General features: G+C 34.7%; 1 protein-coding gene across 3 annotated transcripts in view; it reads right to left on the bottom strand.

Annotated features, from left to right (window-relative positions):
- Positions 1-17,765, bottom strand: part of LOC105491252 (contactin associated protein family member 4) — a 280,044-nt gene that overhangs the window by 16,764 nt on the left and 245,515 nt on the right. For all 3 annotated transcript variants that reach the window (XM_011757456.3, XM_071084990.1, XM_024795881.2), the window contains 4 exons: positions 6,332-6,571; positions 3,786-4,010; positions 2,274-2,407; positions 1,320-1,407 (listed from right to left, as the gene is read on the bottom strand). In XM_011757456.3, the coding sequence (XP_011755758.2) occupies positions 1,320-1,407; positions 2,274-2,407; positions 3,786-4,010; positions 6,332-6,571 (687 nt within the window). The remainder of the gene's footprint in view (positions 1-1,319; positions 1,408-2,273; positions 2,408-3,785; positions 4,011-6,331; positions 6,572-17,765) is intronic.

The following is a 17,765-nucleotide window of genomic DNA, read 5'->3' as shown; positions in this document are numbered from 1 at the left end:
TAAGAGTGCACGTTGTCTTATCTGTTAATTATACCTCAGGGGACAAGACTTGAATCAATTTTAAAGCTACAGAATAAAGTGGAATCATCATTTCATGCTAAATATATTATTGGCTATACACATAGTCTTAGAGCAAATGATACACATGTCAGCCTTAAATAGTTGGATTTATAGAATAACACTGTGGGCCTCCCATGGAATTGTTCAGTCAAGCTTCCAAACATCTAAGAAGTACTTTGCACATATTTTTTGTGTCCACTATAGACAGTGGAAGAACATTGCAATTCATGGTATTTCCCCTGTTTGTTTAGAGAATAAGAACACATAATCTTGGTGCTCATCATAGTACTTGAAACCCTATAAACATTTATTCACTGAACTATTAACCTTCTGAAGGGCCAATATTTTGATCATTCACCTACGGGTTTAATCAAACATTCTCAAGATTCTGAGATTAGGTACAGGCAACATAAGGAATGATTAACTGAGGTACAAATAACTGTAAAGGTCAAAAAATAAAATTCCATTTACTATCGTGGACAAAATATTTCAGATTAGTGTCAAATACCAGAGTAGGAATAAAAATTACGCTACAAGAACTACCCTCCCCCCATAAGGTGAAATTCCAATACTCTTAATTATTTATGTATAAACAAAAATGAAATATCTATTAAAATTTACTTTTCAATTTAATCCTTGTTGGCAAGTGTAAAATAATGCAAACATATTCTGATGTTAAAATGGCAACAGTGCATTTCTACTCCAGTGCTGTAATTAAAGGTAATTGATGGAAATAAATAAGAATTATAAGGCATTTATATTGCATCTGAGCAAGCGTGGCTGCCAAGGGCAACATTGCAACAAGGCAAATAGAATCCAAGTCATAACCTGAAGCATACTAACTAGAAGAAAAGTAATTGCATTCTTCTTCCATTTTTAAATCTAATCTTAGTTTTATCATTAGAGGAAAGTTTGTATATTTGGCACCTAATTAATACAACTTTGCTATTTTTATTTTTAATTATTTAATATTTTTGAAATGTGAGCATACCGTATTTCATTATCCTTTATTGAGACAGAACTGAGACCAGGGTGACCTTAACATCAAAGGAAGATGCTTGCTCATCACGCAGGATGCCCCTACTCATGCCTGCATAAGCCTCTACCTTGATTACCACTCACTGCATAATCAAAATAGGCAAGGGATTTCCTTTGCCATGATGAAGTGTGTGTGTGTGTGTGTGAGATATGACTTTTCTGATCCATGTTTATGTATCATGGTTAGCATGGTTAGGGGAAAGGTTGTTTCTTTCACTTACCTAAAATCCTGCCCAATACCAGAGATTTGACTGCACTGAATTCTGTGCCTGATGACAGGTGAACTTGTCTCCTTGTATTATCGTCAATCTACAAAATTATTACACGAGATAAAAACATCCAAATGGATGACGTTTAGTTGAGAAGACAGGAAGCAAAGGAGGACAAGAGAAAAAGATAAATTAAGCAGTTGTTAGCATGGCCCCAAACATTTAGAAAAAAACAAAATTTAAAAACGTAGCCACTTAGAAAGGATTTTCTACATTATTTCTATACTACCTTCAGATGCCAGTGCATCTACCCTACCTCCTAGCCCCTTGCATCATTTAATTTTTCTCCACTGGATAAGGAATCCAAAATAGATGAAGCCAACAAAAAGATACAAAAGGTTATTTTTCCCCTTAACACTTTTACTTGGTGTTTTTATTTGAGGTAGGCAGCTAAGAAATTTTCTTCTAGGTAGGGTACCAAAACATTATTAGTGCTTTTCTTCAAAAACTGGCTCCATGAATAATTCCACCTTCTTTGCTGTGACTCACATCATTAACAAAAATTCTGACGTTACAATCATTATTTTTGGATAGATTTCTTACTGCATTTATCTAAAGTAAACCGGTTTCATTAGCGTAACAATGGTCCTACCAGTAGCACACTGTGACATCATTGTCCTTCTGAGCAGAAACAAGTTAGAAAATATTGGCATTTTAAGCATCTGACATTAATAATATAATGAACAACATTTAAGTATCTGACATTAATAATATAATATATAATGAATATAATGAACAACATCTTATTGCTTAAGAAAACCCTGACTACATTTGAGGTCTATTATCTACAGAAGAAGACCACTGAAAGTGTCTCTGCTTATTGTGTTCATTATCAAATTTCTGCTTGAGATCCTTCATGCTGGAGAGCCATTAAAATGATTGCTTCTGCTGAATTTACTACATTACCTCTATAAAGACCACTCCTTCTTCTCTGTTAATCACTACGTGGTGAAGTTGTCCATCAGCCATGTTTTTAAAATCAAAGTTAACAACATCAGGCTCTTGATATCTATTTAGCTTGTACCTGATCTGCAAACTTCCTAGAGTGGGGAAAAATTGTGACTTTTTTAGTAAAAATCATACTTTGAGAACGGCTTACTTAAAAATCAGAGTCATGTTTTGTTGCTATTTATTCATTTCGAGGGAAAAATAGGAAGATAGCTTCTTATAATCCCCAAGAGTCAGTTTCCAAGTGAAATTGTAATACTGTATTTTCAAAATCAAGACCAAGTATGTTGCACATAAGTACTCTCTTTCCTGTAAGTCTTTAATTTAACATCAAGATCTCACATTAAGCATATGCAAATCTATGCACTAGCTTCTCACTTAAAAAATAGTATTAAATATTTCTGAAATGCCAAGCTATTGTTTAATATTGCAATAATATTCTGTTTCTACAATATTTTAAAAATATATCTCACACTCTGGAAATACAACAATTAATGAAATTATGAAAGGCAAATGTAGTTTTACTAAAGATAAGAAATAGGTCCAGTGGTCATGGTCATAGACTTTGAAATGAAATAATGGTAAGATTAATGATTTTAAGCCAAATTTACCATCAGAATTAGTACTACTCATTTAATTGCCTGCAGAGATGTCAATTAATTTATTTCACAGGATATCTTTCAATTTGATGAAGAAAATGCCATAATATATAAATCAGCTTCAAGCTCAAAAGGCACAGTATGAATAAATACACTTATCGAACAATCTTATTTTTATTTTGGTGTTCAATACCCTTGGGAAATATTTGAATTAGTTGAAATGATATAGTCGCATGTTTGTATGTTTGATTTTCTTATCCAGAGAAGTTATTTCCAAACTTTTTACCTTTAATCCAGATATGGGAAAGAGAAAAATAGCAGTAAATGGTTTTCTGTAGGAAACACATTTCCTAATCTACATGCCCTTAACACTGCATGGATACATCATTTTTTTCCCATGATGATTTTTTTAACTAAAAGTACAACTAAAAGGTCATCTTGTGAACATATTCTTATCCATAATGCTGGTTTATTAACACTCCCTTAATGTTTCCTTGCTTTGATTTGCAGGAAATACTTACGTACAACAGGATACCTTATTTCAAAATGAACTACAAAACAAATATAGATATTCATATGGAATAGTCAAGGAGCTTCTAACAATAATACAGTAAGTGTTTTATATAAATAAAATCATACATTGAATATGTAAAATTATCAAAATTATAAATAGATAAAGGCATCTTAATCATTTTAAATAATCCTTTTAGATTATACTTACAGGACAGTACTAAAACTGTGAATACAAAAAAACAGGCACACTCCATTTTTCTGTTTGTAGTTTGAGAAACCAGAGCACAAGAATGATCCCTATTATTACAGAGCTGGTGTTCTAATTTAATTTTCTCTCTCTCATCTAAAAAGAACTCACCATTTTTGGCAATGATAACAGAAAGGTATTCTTTGTAAAAGGAGCTCACAAAAAGCAGCAAGCTTGGTGTTCGTGTTGTTCGGAAACTAAATTTGATCATTTCTCTGCTCAGCTTCTTATCACCATGAAATGAAGCAGCGTGGGAGCTGGAGTTTTTACTTAAAAGATAATTTTCTTGAAAATTGTAGATCACGGATGAGCCAGATCCAAAATATGCAGAAATCTCTGAAACAACATATATATTTTTTCTTAAAAATTTTAAGTACAAGAATCTTGCTTTAGTTACAATAATTAATGTTTTAGTTTCTTTAAATAATGAGTTGCATAGATAGAAGAACCAACACCAAACAAGAATCAAATAATAAAGTAAATTAATAGAGCTTTCATAATGATCTTTGAAATGGCTTTCTCTTAAAATCACATATAATTAATGCACTATTATAATTTTACAGTTCAAAGTTAAATGCTTTCTGAGTTCAAACACAAACCAGGCTTGTCTTCTATCTCCTTGATCATCTACTTGTTTATTTAAATTTTAACTCCCATCTATTACAGTGCAGATAGTACACACTAATCTTAAATGAAGCGTATCTTAAAGGAAGTCTAGGGCATCCTATCTACAAAATAGGAAGGAAGGATGTTTGACTCTCTTCTTTCCCAGGATCGAGAGGCAGAAATTTTCCTTTAGGTCTAAACATTTTCTCATAGTTGTTGTGTACTATAAAAAGAAAGCCAAGTCTAGTATTAACATGAGAGAGGGAAATAGCATCAACAAATGGAACTAACCAACCTCTTTTAAATCATTTTACAAAAGTGTAATATTTTTCTTGTATGAGATTAATATCCCAAATTCTCTTATTTCTTCCCCTCTCTCTCTCTCACACACACACCAAATACATATGTATGAAAATGAAGAGGATGGCAGAAGAAATAACTCATTTTAAATCCCCGAATCTGCTTCTCTTCATTATTAAAAAAGGACTGGTTATTGAATACAAGTTGTAGATGACACTTATTGGATCACACAGTAATGTTTAGACTCCCTTGACATTTTAGGGTTTTTTATTGTTTCAATCTTTTATTATCTATAACATACATTTTATATTCAATATAATATGTGCATGCAGAGTAACATTTATAGTTGCACTTAGCAAGATGAACTGGAAATTATTTATATCCAAAAAACGAAGACATGTTATTTTAAACAAATGGTCTTAATTATCACTTTAAACATGAAAAGTGTCCTAGAATGGTATCAACAGTGTATGATTATGATCACAAGTTGATTTGTAAATTATAGATTATTCCGGAGAAAAGCAGATGACTTGAAAAGTACATTTGGCAAACTTTTTATTAGCTCATCCTCATGCTTTCTTTGTAAGTCAGGAGTTGTTCTAATTTGGAGCCAAGTTTTGTTAGCCTCCTTCAGGAAAAGGTTCAATAGCCAAGACACACTTTAAAGTAATTGAATTTAAATTGGATGTCAGTCTTCTATGAGGAACTATGAAAGAATAAATGTTTATATATTCATAGAAGTCTGTCCAGAACACTTAATCCTACAACTGTTCTTTCCTTCTTCCACGACGTATATCAGAGAATGAGAGAAGCTGAAAACTATTCTGCTATTTTATTTCACCAGCAGATATTCAATATATCATACAATAAAATGTATGATTAATGTATAAGTGTGTCTATTTTTATAATGCATCAATATTTAATGGTATACTGTTAATATTTCTGGAAAAAATATGCCTAAAAAACTCAAACAAATAAAAATAAAAATAAATGCATCTGAAATATCCTTGCATTGTTGAGTATCTTCAACAAATATAATAGCAACAGTGCCAGGCATGGGGGCTCATGTCTGTAATCCCAGCAATTTGGGAGGCTCAGGCGGGCGGATCACTTGAGGTCAGGAATTTGAAACCAGCCTGGGCAACATGGTGAAACCCTCTCTCTACTAAAAATACAAAAATTAGCCAGGCATAGTTATGGGCTCCTGTAATCCCAGCTACTCGGGAGGCTGAGGCAGAAGAATCGCTGGAACCTGGGAGGTGGAGGTTGCGGTGAGCTGAACTGGTGCCATTGCACTCCAGGCTGGGTGACAGAGTGACAGAGTGAGACTCTGTCTCAAAAAAAACAAAACAAAAGTAATGCTTTAAATGATTTTAAAATAAAGAACAGCACCATGGGGCAGGGTGTTGACAACCATATTATTTAAGAGAATCAATGTTAGGTATAAAAAAGCAGACTGAGCAACTAACACTTTAAAATACATAAAAGAGACTATCAATGGATTTATCATCAACAAAGACTAGTTTGAGTCAAACATTTAAGTAATGAAATATGATGGGCTCCACTTTGAATATATGATGCTGTCTTATCACGAGGATCTTGTATCTATTCTTTACATTCAATAGATTCTTTGCCGAAGAAACTCAAATTGATTTTTTGTGTGTTTCAAATAGCTGGAAACAAAAGAACTGGCAGACATTTAATTCACATTGAATAATTTTTCCTCTTACAGTCTTCCGTGCCACACTTACCATTTGAGCAGAATGGCCCTGTGTATGCAGAGAAAGTGCAGTCACAAAAGAACCCAATGGGTCTTTCTCTGCATTTCCCTCCATTGCGGCATAACTTCCCATAGCTGCTGCAATGTCCCCTACAACCTGGCTGCACTTCTGGAGTCACCTGGGCTCTTTCTTCCAAATCCAGGGTCATCCCATTCAACTGCAGAGACCGAATGCAGCCCAGAAAGCCTCTTTGTCTGGTGGCCGTTCCACCTAAAAGGGAAATACTGCAAATGCAAACATGTTCCTAGGTGTTTTATTCAGCATTTAAACACCAAACAAAACTGAGGCCTTACAGAGAACAGCAAAAAAAATGGATGAGCAAATATAATTTTGGAAACACAATTCATGGCCAAATATAGACTCCAAGAAAGACACAGCTTTAATTCAATTTATTTTAAAGTTGACTATGTTACATATTTTTTTCTAAAAAATATTTATTGATCTTTAAATTGAGGAATAAAATAAAGGTCATACACTACTCTCATTCAAAATAACAGTGACATGTATCGCTATTTTAATGTAGAAACTACTTTCTGGGAATTTTAATAAGTATATATTGCTGGGTAAGTGTGGTTTGTCCTTCATATTTAAACCTGATCGTAATTCTGGTAGAGTTTTAACTTTGTGAGAATTACGAAGGAATCCTTGAGATCTTCTGATGGTGCATTGATATGGTCCTTTGGTTGTTATCCATTCATTGAAAAAATGGTAACTGAATGTCAGATTATTTGTTTTTGTCTGACATATTTCCCAGTGATTGTTTTTCTAAAGGTTAGTCTAGTGTTCAGTGTTTTATGCTTGGAAAGATTCTTAACAAAATTGCAAAAGGGGATCGATACAGAAACAAGTGATATAACATTCATTGAATATATAACCATACGTACTTATCAAGTCACCCTTGAAGAGGTCTACAGTGTTTGGTTGGAATCAGACCCTATTATTCTAAGGTAGAGATTCTCAAACTTTAAGAAATATGAGTAACACATAATCACATGGAGAGCTTCTAATAAATTGACTCAGTAGCTTGCTCCAAGAAATAGTGGTTCTGTGGTCCAAAAGTAGGGTTGTGAATCTCAAGAGTTAACAAGGCTTGCAGGAGATTCTAATTCAGATGATCACTAGACCATCATTTTATTAGCACTGTCCTGATAGGAGTGTAAGCCCTGGGTAGACTCATACATAAATTTGTGTCCAGGAACACTCCAAGTTAATACTCAGAACTTGAAGCGGGAAAATAGTACCCTAATCTAAATAACCTGGCAATTCTATTGAGAGGCAATTAGACGGTTGTGAGGCCTCTAAAAAGAAGCTCCATCTTTGGATAAATGATGCTGTCTCATCACCAAGACCTTGTATGTACTCTTTACATATAAATTCTCATTTCCTAAAACATGTTCACTTTGTTTCTTCCAAATCATTTAGGTAGCTCCTTAACCTAGCCTTCATTCAACAAGGGCTACTTCGATTGCTACTGTATATCCAGCACAAAGAACAGTGGTAGACAAATAATTTGTGTTGTAACTATTAAATCCATTCCTTCATTCATTTGTTAAACCACATTATACATCGAGGTGGGAGATGTGGGCATAGTGCTTCAAGGGTAAGGAGGGGGCCCCTTTTGCCCCACAGAGATGCTTGGGTCTCTGAGACTGAGAACGAGGCCTGAATTTAGTGAACATTTCTAATAAACTAATTATATATTTGCAAATAATGAAAGACTATGGAAAGGAACCTCAAAGAATTCCTGAGAATTCTGGACTTACGGACACTAACACTATTCAGAATTCAGATTCATAGCTATAACTATATCCAAATTGCTGTATTTAAAAGTTTATTCAAAATGTTTCCATTTACATAATTTGTTTCTCCTCCATGAAGGATGCCAAGGTCTTAAGGGTGCTGGCTGTTCTATTTATAAATCTATTTATAAATCTAGAAAGTGTAAACATATTGCCATTATTATAAGTGAGCATGGTAGGAATGGTGTTAATTTCATCACAGTTTCAGAATGCCTGGAAATCTTCTTGTTTAATTCCTCCTACATTTACATTTACTTCTGCCATTTTTTTTAGGTTTTTAATATGGGTGCCCAGTTGAGTTGTTTATTCCTTTTTGTTGTTCTGTTTTAAAAATTAATAGACACACACTAATTGTTCATATTTATGGGGTATGTAGTGATGTTGTGATATACATAATACGTAGTGATCAGATCAGAGTAGTTAGCATCTCCATCATCTCAAACATTTATCATTTTTTAGTGTTGGGAACATTCAATATCTTCCTATTTGAAACTACATATTACTGTAAATTATAGTCATCCTCCAGCGGCATACAATACTAGAACTTTCTCCTCCTATCTAGCGGTGATAGTATATCCTTTAACAAAACTCTGTGCCCCTTCCCTGTACCCTTCCCATCTTCTAGTATCCTCTGTTCTACTTTTGACTTCTATGAGATCACCTTTTCCTTAGATTCCTTATATGATTAAGATCATGCTGTGTTTAACTTTTTGTTCCCGGTTTTTTTCACTTAACATAATGCCCTTCAGTTCCATCCATGTTGCTCTGAGTGACAGGATTTCATTCTATTTATGCCTGAACTGCATTCCATTACATATATACACCACTTTTTTATCCATTCATTTGTTATTGGACACCTGGGTTGATTCCACATCTTGGCTATTGTCAATAGTGTTACAATAAACTTAGGGGTGCAGCTGTCTTTTCAATAAACTGATTTTCTTTTCTTTCAATAAATGCCCATTAGTGAGATTGCTGGATCACATGGTGGTTCTATATGTAGTTTTTTGAGGACTCCGCCATTCTTGAAGTCTCTCTTCTGCCTTATGCTCAGGATTTTTCTTTTTCTTCCATATCAGAGTTGCTACTCCTTTATCTTCACACCTCTCTATTCTTCCACTCTGTTGACTCAACTCAGTGAGCTCCTAGGGTCCAAAGTCTTTGGCCAAGATTCTTTTGGCATCCTTGTTGGATATTTCTTCCCTAGGTAAGGTCCAGCTCACATCTGGTTTTCGCATGGCACAGGAACTTTTTGCAGGGGGCCACATTCTGTGAACTCTGAATTAAAGGTATATTCCTGGTATATTTAATTTACTTTGTATTATCCCACATTAAATCATAGTATACAGTCAATGGTATACAGTAACATTAAATCACATCGTTATACATGTGCTGCTCTGAAACACGCACAGTCTCCCTAATTCAGGGGCTTATATTATTCTGCCAGTAACAACACAACTAAATAACTTGGGGTCCAATGACTGACTAAAGTCCATTTCCAGCTGTTCTAACTGAATTTTTCGTGTTTAGTTTGTTTTGGATGATGGGAAACTAGGGGCATAGAGAATTTCAAAGATCGGTCCACAGGTCCATCTGAGGAAATATTAGAATAAACACATTTAGTTAGAGGCAGAGGTAGGATTCAGACCCACACATAGCCTTTCATTCCAAGGAAGTTTCTTTGCACTTCACTCCCCTCTCTGGCAAAAGAAGAGGACTTTTCCATTTTCTTGTATGCCTCAGATCATCTTTGGATTGAACGGCACTTCAGCTCTCCAAGCTTTATTTAGCAGCTCTTTCTGGGCACTGAAGGTATAAAACTATATGAAATCAATCTTGCTGACAAAAAGCGCTAGTAACAAATTTAGATGGGGAAACACAAGATTACCACAACATAATAAAAATAAATACGCAGTAAAGAAGAAAGTCAGAGTGTGGGGTGAGTAGCAGAAGAAGATAAATGTAAACACATGTGAAATATATGCTTAGATAATATTTGTAAGAGTGAGAAGAAAATCAGTATGCAACTTTATAAACAGGACATCTTAATTCTGTACTTTTTAAGTTATTTACGTAACCATATAGTCTTAAGCTACATTTTAAATGACCAGAAAACAACATCTAATTAGACACAAACTGTTGTGTCACACATGTATTTAGAATTTTTCCTTTACTGTTAGGTTTCAAGTTAATAACTTTGTTTTCAGATGTAACTATTCTGAAAAACCTGGCTAATGTAAATAGGATTGGGCTTGAAAGCTTAATTAAAGATTCCAGTGCCTTTTCAGGGTTAGAGTGTGTCCAATTAAAAAGAGTTGCAGTTTGGTTAATTGATTCTGGATGTTTCCACTGAGCTATTACGTTTGGAACTGTCTTCCAATTAATTTTCTATCAATTTACCTGCCATGCTATATCAGATATAATGAATTTCAGGACTTCACAACACTGAGTATCTTGTGAAACAAATGCCCAACCTCTCCATGTTTACTGAGTTTAACCAAACCTGTCCACTTATGTAATGGTATTGAGGTCTTGCATCTAAATAATTTGTCTGGGTGCTGAGTAGAGACCCAGCACCAAACCCTTTCCTCTATTATTCTCAGGAAATTACGATAAGTGACAGATGTTACTGTCATGGAGTAGAAGCTGGTTCTTTCCTATGCCAATTTTCCACTACTTTTGTGGCAGAAAGACCTTTGAGATGACACTTTAAATTTTAATGGCAAATTATTCATGTGCTGTGCTTGAATATTATTGAGAATTAATTGGGGACAACAGCATAACTCACGCAGGGGGCTTACAGAAATAAAGAAATCAAGATCCTCAACCTTCTCTTTAAAATTCAAAGTTATAGAAATTTGTCTGGCAGAGTACAAGGACACTCCCTGACCTTGACACTATGGCAAAGAAAAACTGGCAAAGCCCAACCACAAATTAACTTGGGGCAGAAAAGTGACAGGGCATGCAGGCTGGGTCCATGACCAAGTCAGGAGATTGAAGGGAGAAAGTTGTCTTCTATATGTCAAGCATTGGACCGTGAGCCCTGTCCGCATCCTGGTGGAAAACTTTGCCTTGCAGAATTAGGGGTGTTGGTTAATATAGAAGGCAGGGAATCTGGAGGCCCAGCTCTAAGTCTGTCATGCAATGTTCTTCATTAAGCAAAGTCCTGGAATGGAGGGGAGGAAGAGGACTATTCTCCCTCGGGTTCAAAGAACTATCGTGGTTCAAAGAGGCAGCTGTTGTTAGCAATAGTGTCATGGGCAGAAAATTCAGTCACTTTTCCCTGAACCACAGTCATTGGTGAAAACGTGCCCCAGTCATAGAAGGAGCAGAAAGAATGAGTCTATTTAGACTTCTCACATGCTGAAGCCAGAGCAACTCTCTAGTTTGACCATGCTAAAGCCTATTTTAAAGAAATAAACTGTTGTTCATTGATGAATAATCACATTCTCTCGTCCTCAAATATCCCATCTGAATTCTGACCTCAGTCAATGATCACTAAGATTTACTACTGGACATAGAAAAGTACACTGGGAACTTCTTAGGCTAATCATGAAAAAGATGTCTCAAGGAGGGGAGAAGTGAATAATTAAGATAAATGATTTGATTATATTAAAGAGAAATGCGACCTTTATTGTACTAAATTCAAACCTAAGGCTGCTTGATATTCTCTTCCCATAACTATATTTTAGCGTATCAAAAACCAAAATTAAAAAATAAAAAGCTGGAATATATTATAATTAATAGCTTCTGTCCATTCAAAGACACTATTAACAATATGAAAGCACAATCAACTCACAGAGAGGTTGAAGATCTCATAATAAATTTATATGAAAAGGATTCATCTGAAATATATAAATAATTCTTATGAATTTTTTTTTTAAAGAAGACAATCTTGTAGAAAGTGGGCAACAGATCTGAACAGCCACTTTATAAAGGAAGCTATCTAATGGTGAAGAGAGATACGGCACTATTTCCTGTGCTTAGCCTATGCATACGCTGTGACCTAGAAATTTCACTCCCAGGTGAAATCACAGAAATACACACATATGTTTACACAAATACACACACACACACACACACAGCTGAGACTGATTACTGCGGTCTCAGAGCTTCAATATGTTTAGAGTTCGACATTAACCTTTACATGTGGTTTTTAGCAATTGTTCATTCTAAGCAGTCAATAAATATTTATAGATTCGATGCAATTCAAATGCAAAGCAAATTAGTTCTGACTATGTCAGGGGTCCTTACTTCTCCTCCAGGTGAGAGTCACAAAGTACTGAGATAAAGTTCGCCCCGTCTAAAAACCTGTCAGTAAAAGAATTGAGACTGGAAACAAAAATTGCAGAGCTGGTTGCATGAAAATCAATTCAAGGCTAATTTAAGAAGCTTCTACGAAAATGCTGAGTTTACAAACCAAAATAGAAAATGACCACTGTCACATTTCAGCTTTAAAAATGATTGATTCTTTTCTCTCCATCATTTCTGTGGTTGGAGAACGTTTGTGAGTTTACAATAACAGTGGTGACCGGATGCTAAGTCCTCAGTGTTAGCAAGTCAAGGGCACGTGTTCAATACGCTGATTTTTTAAAAGACAATAAGAAGCAGTTCTGAATAAGACTATTTAAGATAGGCATAAATCACACACACACACACAAAGGACAAAGTGAAAGAACATGAAAAGGATAGTAAAGACCCAATGTCACAACTAAGAACAAAAATGGAGAAAGACGGGCTACAAACAGAAGGCGAATCCATTTTATTATACAAAAGCAATGTGATGTGCTGGCTGGAATCATCTGGAGGAGAGGAGGCGATGTTCATTGCTTTAGTGCTCATTATGTCTAATCTGTCGTGTTACACTGATGTTAATTCTTATCACTTAGTCATACAAGGGTTTTGTGCATTATTTCATTCTTCCTTTACTCTGCATGACATCCTACAGTTTAGATTAGTTGAAGCTAATTTTTCTAATATTTGAAACATCAGGGATTGCTCAAAAGCCTTCTGGTTTGTATTGCTCGGGTGTAGGCTAACGCTAGCTGCATCTCTGAAACTCCATTTATCATTTCCTTATTTCTATTTCAATTGTCATATATAACTGCTGCCCAACTGCATCACATTTTTCCAAAATGCTTTCTATTTATTTTTACTGATTTTTCTCAGAAATTAAAGCATTAATCTTTCCTCAGAGTTTCCCTCTGAGATGTGAACATACTTTACGACTGGCCTTTAGAAGAGAGGGTGAAGAAGCCATTGAGAAAATACATTGGATTCCTTCATATGGTCTCATTGCAACAGCCACTTCTGAGAGATTAGCAACAATGCTAATCTGCAGGTGAGACATGGTGGCTCACACCTGTAATCCCAGCATTTTGCAAGGCCAAGGCGGGTGGATCTCTTGAACCCAAGAGTTCAAGACCAGCCAGGGCAACATAGGGAGACTGTGTCTCTACAAAAAATAACCTGGTATGGTGGCATGTGTCTGTGGTCTCATCTACTCTGGAGACTGAGGCAGGAGAATCACCTGAGCCTGGGAGGCATAGGTTGCAGTGAGCCAAGATCGCACCACTGTACTCCAGTCTGGGTGAGAGAGAGAGGGACCCATCTCAAATTTTTTAAAAATATTAATCTCAAAAAATTTAATGCTAATAAATATTATCAACATAGACCCAGTTAGTAAGATGGAGAATATAATTTAAATCAAATGTATCATATATCCAAGTAGCTACACATTTTATTTGCAGGTAAAGTGTTAAACACAGTATCTCAAATTAATATATTTCCATGTTATTGAAATTTCTGACATTTCATATTTATATTTTAAAATAACTTTGTTATTTGAAATATTCCACAGTAGGGTTCTATAAATTTGTTAACCAACAGGAAAGTGCGTTTTTAACAAAACTACTTAATGCTGGAACAATAACATCATCTATTTTAGAATGAATAACACTAACAGTCTTTCAGTCTTGTCCTATATTATAAAAATTGTGTTTCCATGTAATTTATTCATTTTTAAAATAAATTTTTTGTGTGTATTTGAGGTTTACAACATGATGTTACAGGAAACACAGAGGTAGTAAAAAGGTTACTGTAGTAAAAGCAAATGAACAAATCTATAATCTGACATAGTTACTTTTTTGTGACAAATCTACTATATTTAACAAAAATCTCAAATACCAAATACCACACAATTTTATTAACTATAGTCCTCATGTTGTACGTTTAATCTCTAAACTTGTTTAAACATTATTATTACCATCAGTCTCCGTATTTAAAACATTTTTATTAGAAGAATAAAGTCATGCTGAAAACTGTACTTACTTTTCAGATTCACATTTACCTCATTCGTTTGCCCCATATCCAGATACAAACGATAGTCGTTACGCACACTGAAAATGCTGATTAGCCATAATTATCTTTAAGATGGACGGATGAACCACAAATTAAATTCTTGAACTTGCAAGTAAGGGAAATTAAATTACCCTTTAAAACTGTAACCAGAAAATCAATTATATTGGATTGAAGTAGAGATTACCAGTCACCCATGGAGTCACCAACTCTGAGAACAGAACAAGACTTAACCCTAACATATTTCAGGGGATTAACATGTGAGGAAATGCAAGAAGGGTCCTTCTACATATGACATGTGCTGGAACAAAATCTATAAGCAAAGAAGCCCAATTTACTGGTAAGAGTACGATTATGGAGCAGGTGCGTGTCATTAAAGGAGAGGAAGAAGGTGAAATATTTTCTCCGGCCTGTGAAGAAGGGCGAGAGACTCTTTGCAGCCTGGCAAGCTTATGGCTTATGGTATACAATTTGGATTGTGGAGCCAGGAAACAGCTTTAATCACTGCTATAAATTAAGATGAAGGGAGAAAACAAGAAAAGCTAACTCCAGGTGAAATTTAAAGCTAGGCTGGTGTGGTGCCTCACACCAGTAATCCCAGCACTTTGGGAGGCTGAGGTGGGTGGAGCACTTGAGCCCAGGAGTTTGAGACCAGCCTAGGCAACATATCAAAACCCTGTTTCTACAAAAAATACAAAAATTAGCCAAGTGTGGTGGCATGTACCTGTGGTGCCAGATACTCAGGAGGCTGAGGTGGGAGGATCCCTTGAGCCCAGGAGATCAAGGATGCAGTGAGCAGTAAGCACACCTCCGCACTCCAGTTTGAGTGACACAGTGAGACTCTGTCTCAAAAATAAATAAACAAAAACAAAAACTGGGAAATAATGTGAGAAAACCAAAGACCTACAAAGAAGCATTTCATCCCCAAGCGTATTATCATAGATAAATAGTAAAACACTAACATCAATGACCAATTCATTAGCAAGTTGCGTGTATCTAAATTTCAACATCTCTGCCTTAGCCTGCAGCACCATTATCTCTCACAGGGACCACTGTGATAGCCTGCCTGCCCTCCATTGCCTCCATCCGTATCCCTCTGGGGAGTAAGAGAGAGCGTGGAAAATGTAAATTAAATTAGGTCACTCTTCTGACTCCTTAGAGTAAAATCCATAGTCCTCGCCATGGCCCTACAAGGTCCGATATATACCTCAGTCTTGTTTCCCGTCATACTTTCCCTAACTCTGATTCTTTCCAGCCGTATTGTTTTTTTCCTTATTCTTTGAATCCCTAAAGCTTATTCCCACCACTTTGAGCCATGGCCTGGAATTCTCATCCTTCAGATGTTCACAAAGTCCGCTCTTCTGTTTCATCTGACCTCTGCTCAAATTAGGAGGACTCTGCTAACGTCTCCAGGGAAGACTGCACTGACCACCTACTTGAAATAGAAGTCCCCTGCACAAATCACTGCCTGATTCCATGGTATCCTTTTTACTTTATGGTATTTATCAGTGTCAGAAAATGTATATGTGTATGTGCACACACATGCATGCATACATGTATGGATACATACATATGGTGATGTATAACTATATATAAATATATAAACTATATATTTTTTATATATGTATAAACTACATACAAAAACTACAGTTATAGTTTATATATAGTTATATAATATATATGTAATTATATATAGTTACATATAAACTATATAGTTTAACTAGCTTAACTATAAATTAGTTTCACTAGTTTAACTAGTTTATATTGTTTATATATAATGTAATATACACTATATTATATATTATATAATAGTTTATATATTATAGTTTACATATAATATATAATAGTTTATATATAAACTATATAACCACATATAGTTTTATAGTTTATATGTAGTTATATAGTTATAGTTTATATGTAGTTACATAGTTATATAGTCATATATAACTACACGTATAGTTATATAGTTATATATAACTACATTTAAACTATAAAACTATATGTAGTTATATAAAATTTTTTTATATATACAAATAGTTCTTTTTTATTGACTGTGTCTTGTCTCTTCCATTGAAATATATTCTCCACCGAAATATGTAACTATGTAACTATAAACTATAAAAACTATATATAGTTACATATATATTTTTTCTATATATTATGTATATTTTTTCTATATATATAGTGAGAGATTTTTTTCTAGATAGATAGATTTTTTTAATTGCCTGTCTCTTCTCTTCCACTGAAATATAATCACAGGATAACACAGAACTCTTTGGTCCTAGTAGGTACTTTTTAAAATTAGCTCTAATTACTACTGATTTTTTAAATTATTTTTTCAGTCACCATACTCTAATTCAGTATAACCTTTTCAATTATAATGTGTCTTTCATTGAGTCTGCCTACAGGGAAAAAACATACCTCCAGCTACAATTTTTCTTAAATTCTGATTTGTGTGATAGTAATGTTGTAAATTGATAAATGAATAGTTTGTCTTGCAAGCACTGTTTTATCAACTTGATTGAAGCCCTTTCCTAACAGACTAGTTCACTCTGGTAGAGGTGAAGATAAAACCAAACCCCTCATGTGGTGTCTTGGCAGTCAATGATTGTCTCTACCCAAGACTACAAGCATTTTTTTGTTTTTTGTTTGGTTTTTTTCTTTTTTATAAGCCCTTTCCTTAGTATCACCACACTAAATCATGCAACTTATTCATGGTTATCTGTGAGAAGGAAGGAGGAAACTGTATAAACAGATTGTTGTTAACAGTATATGTCACCTTTTTTCACAAATCTTTATTTTGCCTCGTCTTTTTTATTTTCAATGACTTGACTTAAATATAATCAAGAGTTATTTTTTATAAAACTTTGGAATAACACCAATCCTTACATTTCAACACACACAGTGAGGTCAAAGGCCTAACCAATTGCCTCCATGAAGACAAAATCTTTTAGATCCTTATTAAAATTATATTGCACGATCGATGCTTAAAGACTCAAGTCTGTTGTAAAGCCGTTTTCTGATGACATACCAGTGCTTCATTATGACTGTCTGAAATCAAGTTAACGCCAGGATTCCTACACGACACAACATATAGTGCCTCCATCTCCTGAAGCTGAAATTCATACCAACAATGAAAGGTCATCCACAGGCAAACTGCAGCATATTTCACTGAAAATTTTGAGGACTATTTCAGCCTCTCAATTTCCAAGAATAGTAAGGCTATTTCCAAGCTACTGACAGATTTT

This window comes from Macaca nemestrina, chromosome 18, assembly GCF_043159975.1.
Source record: "Macaca nemestrina isolate mMacNem1 chromosome 18, mMacNem.hap1, whole genome shotgun sequence".
Classification (NCBI taxonomy): Eukaryota; Metazoa; Chordata; class Mammalia; order Primates; family Cercopithecidae; genus Macaca; species Macaca nemestrina.
The sequence above is the reverse complement of the archived record's forward strand: the minus strand, read 5'-3'. Positions and strand labels throughout refer to the sequence as shown.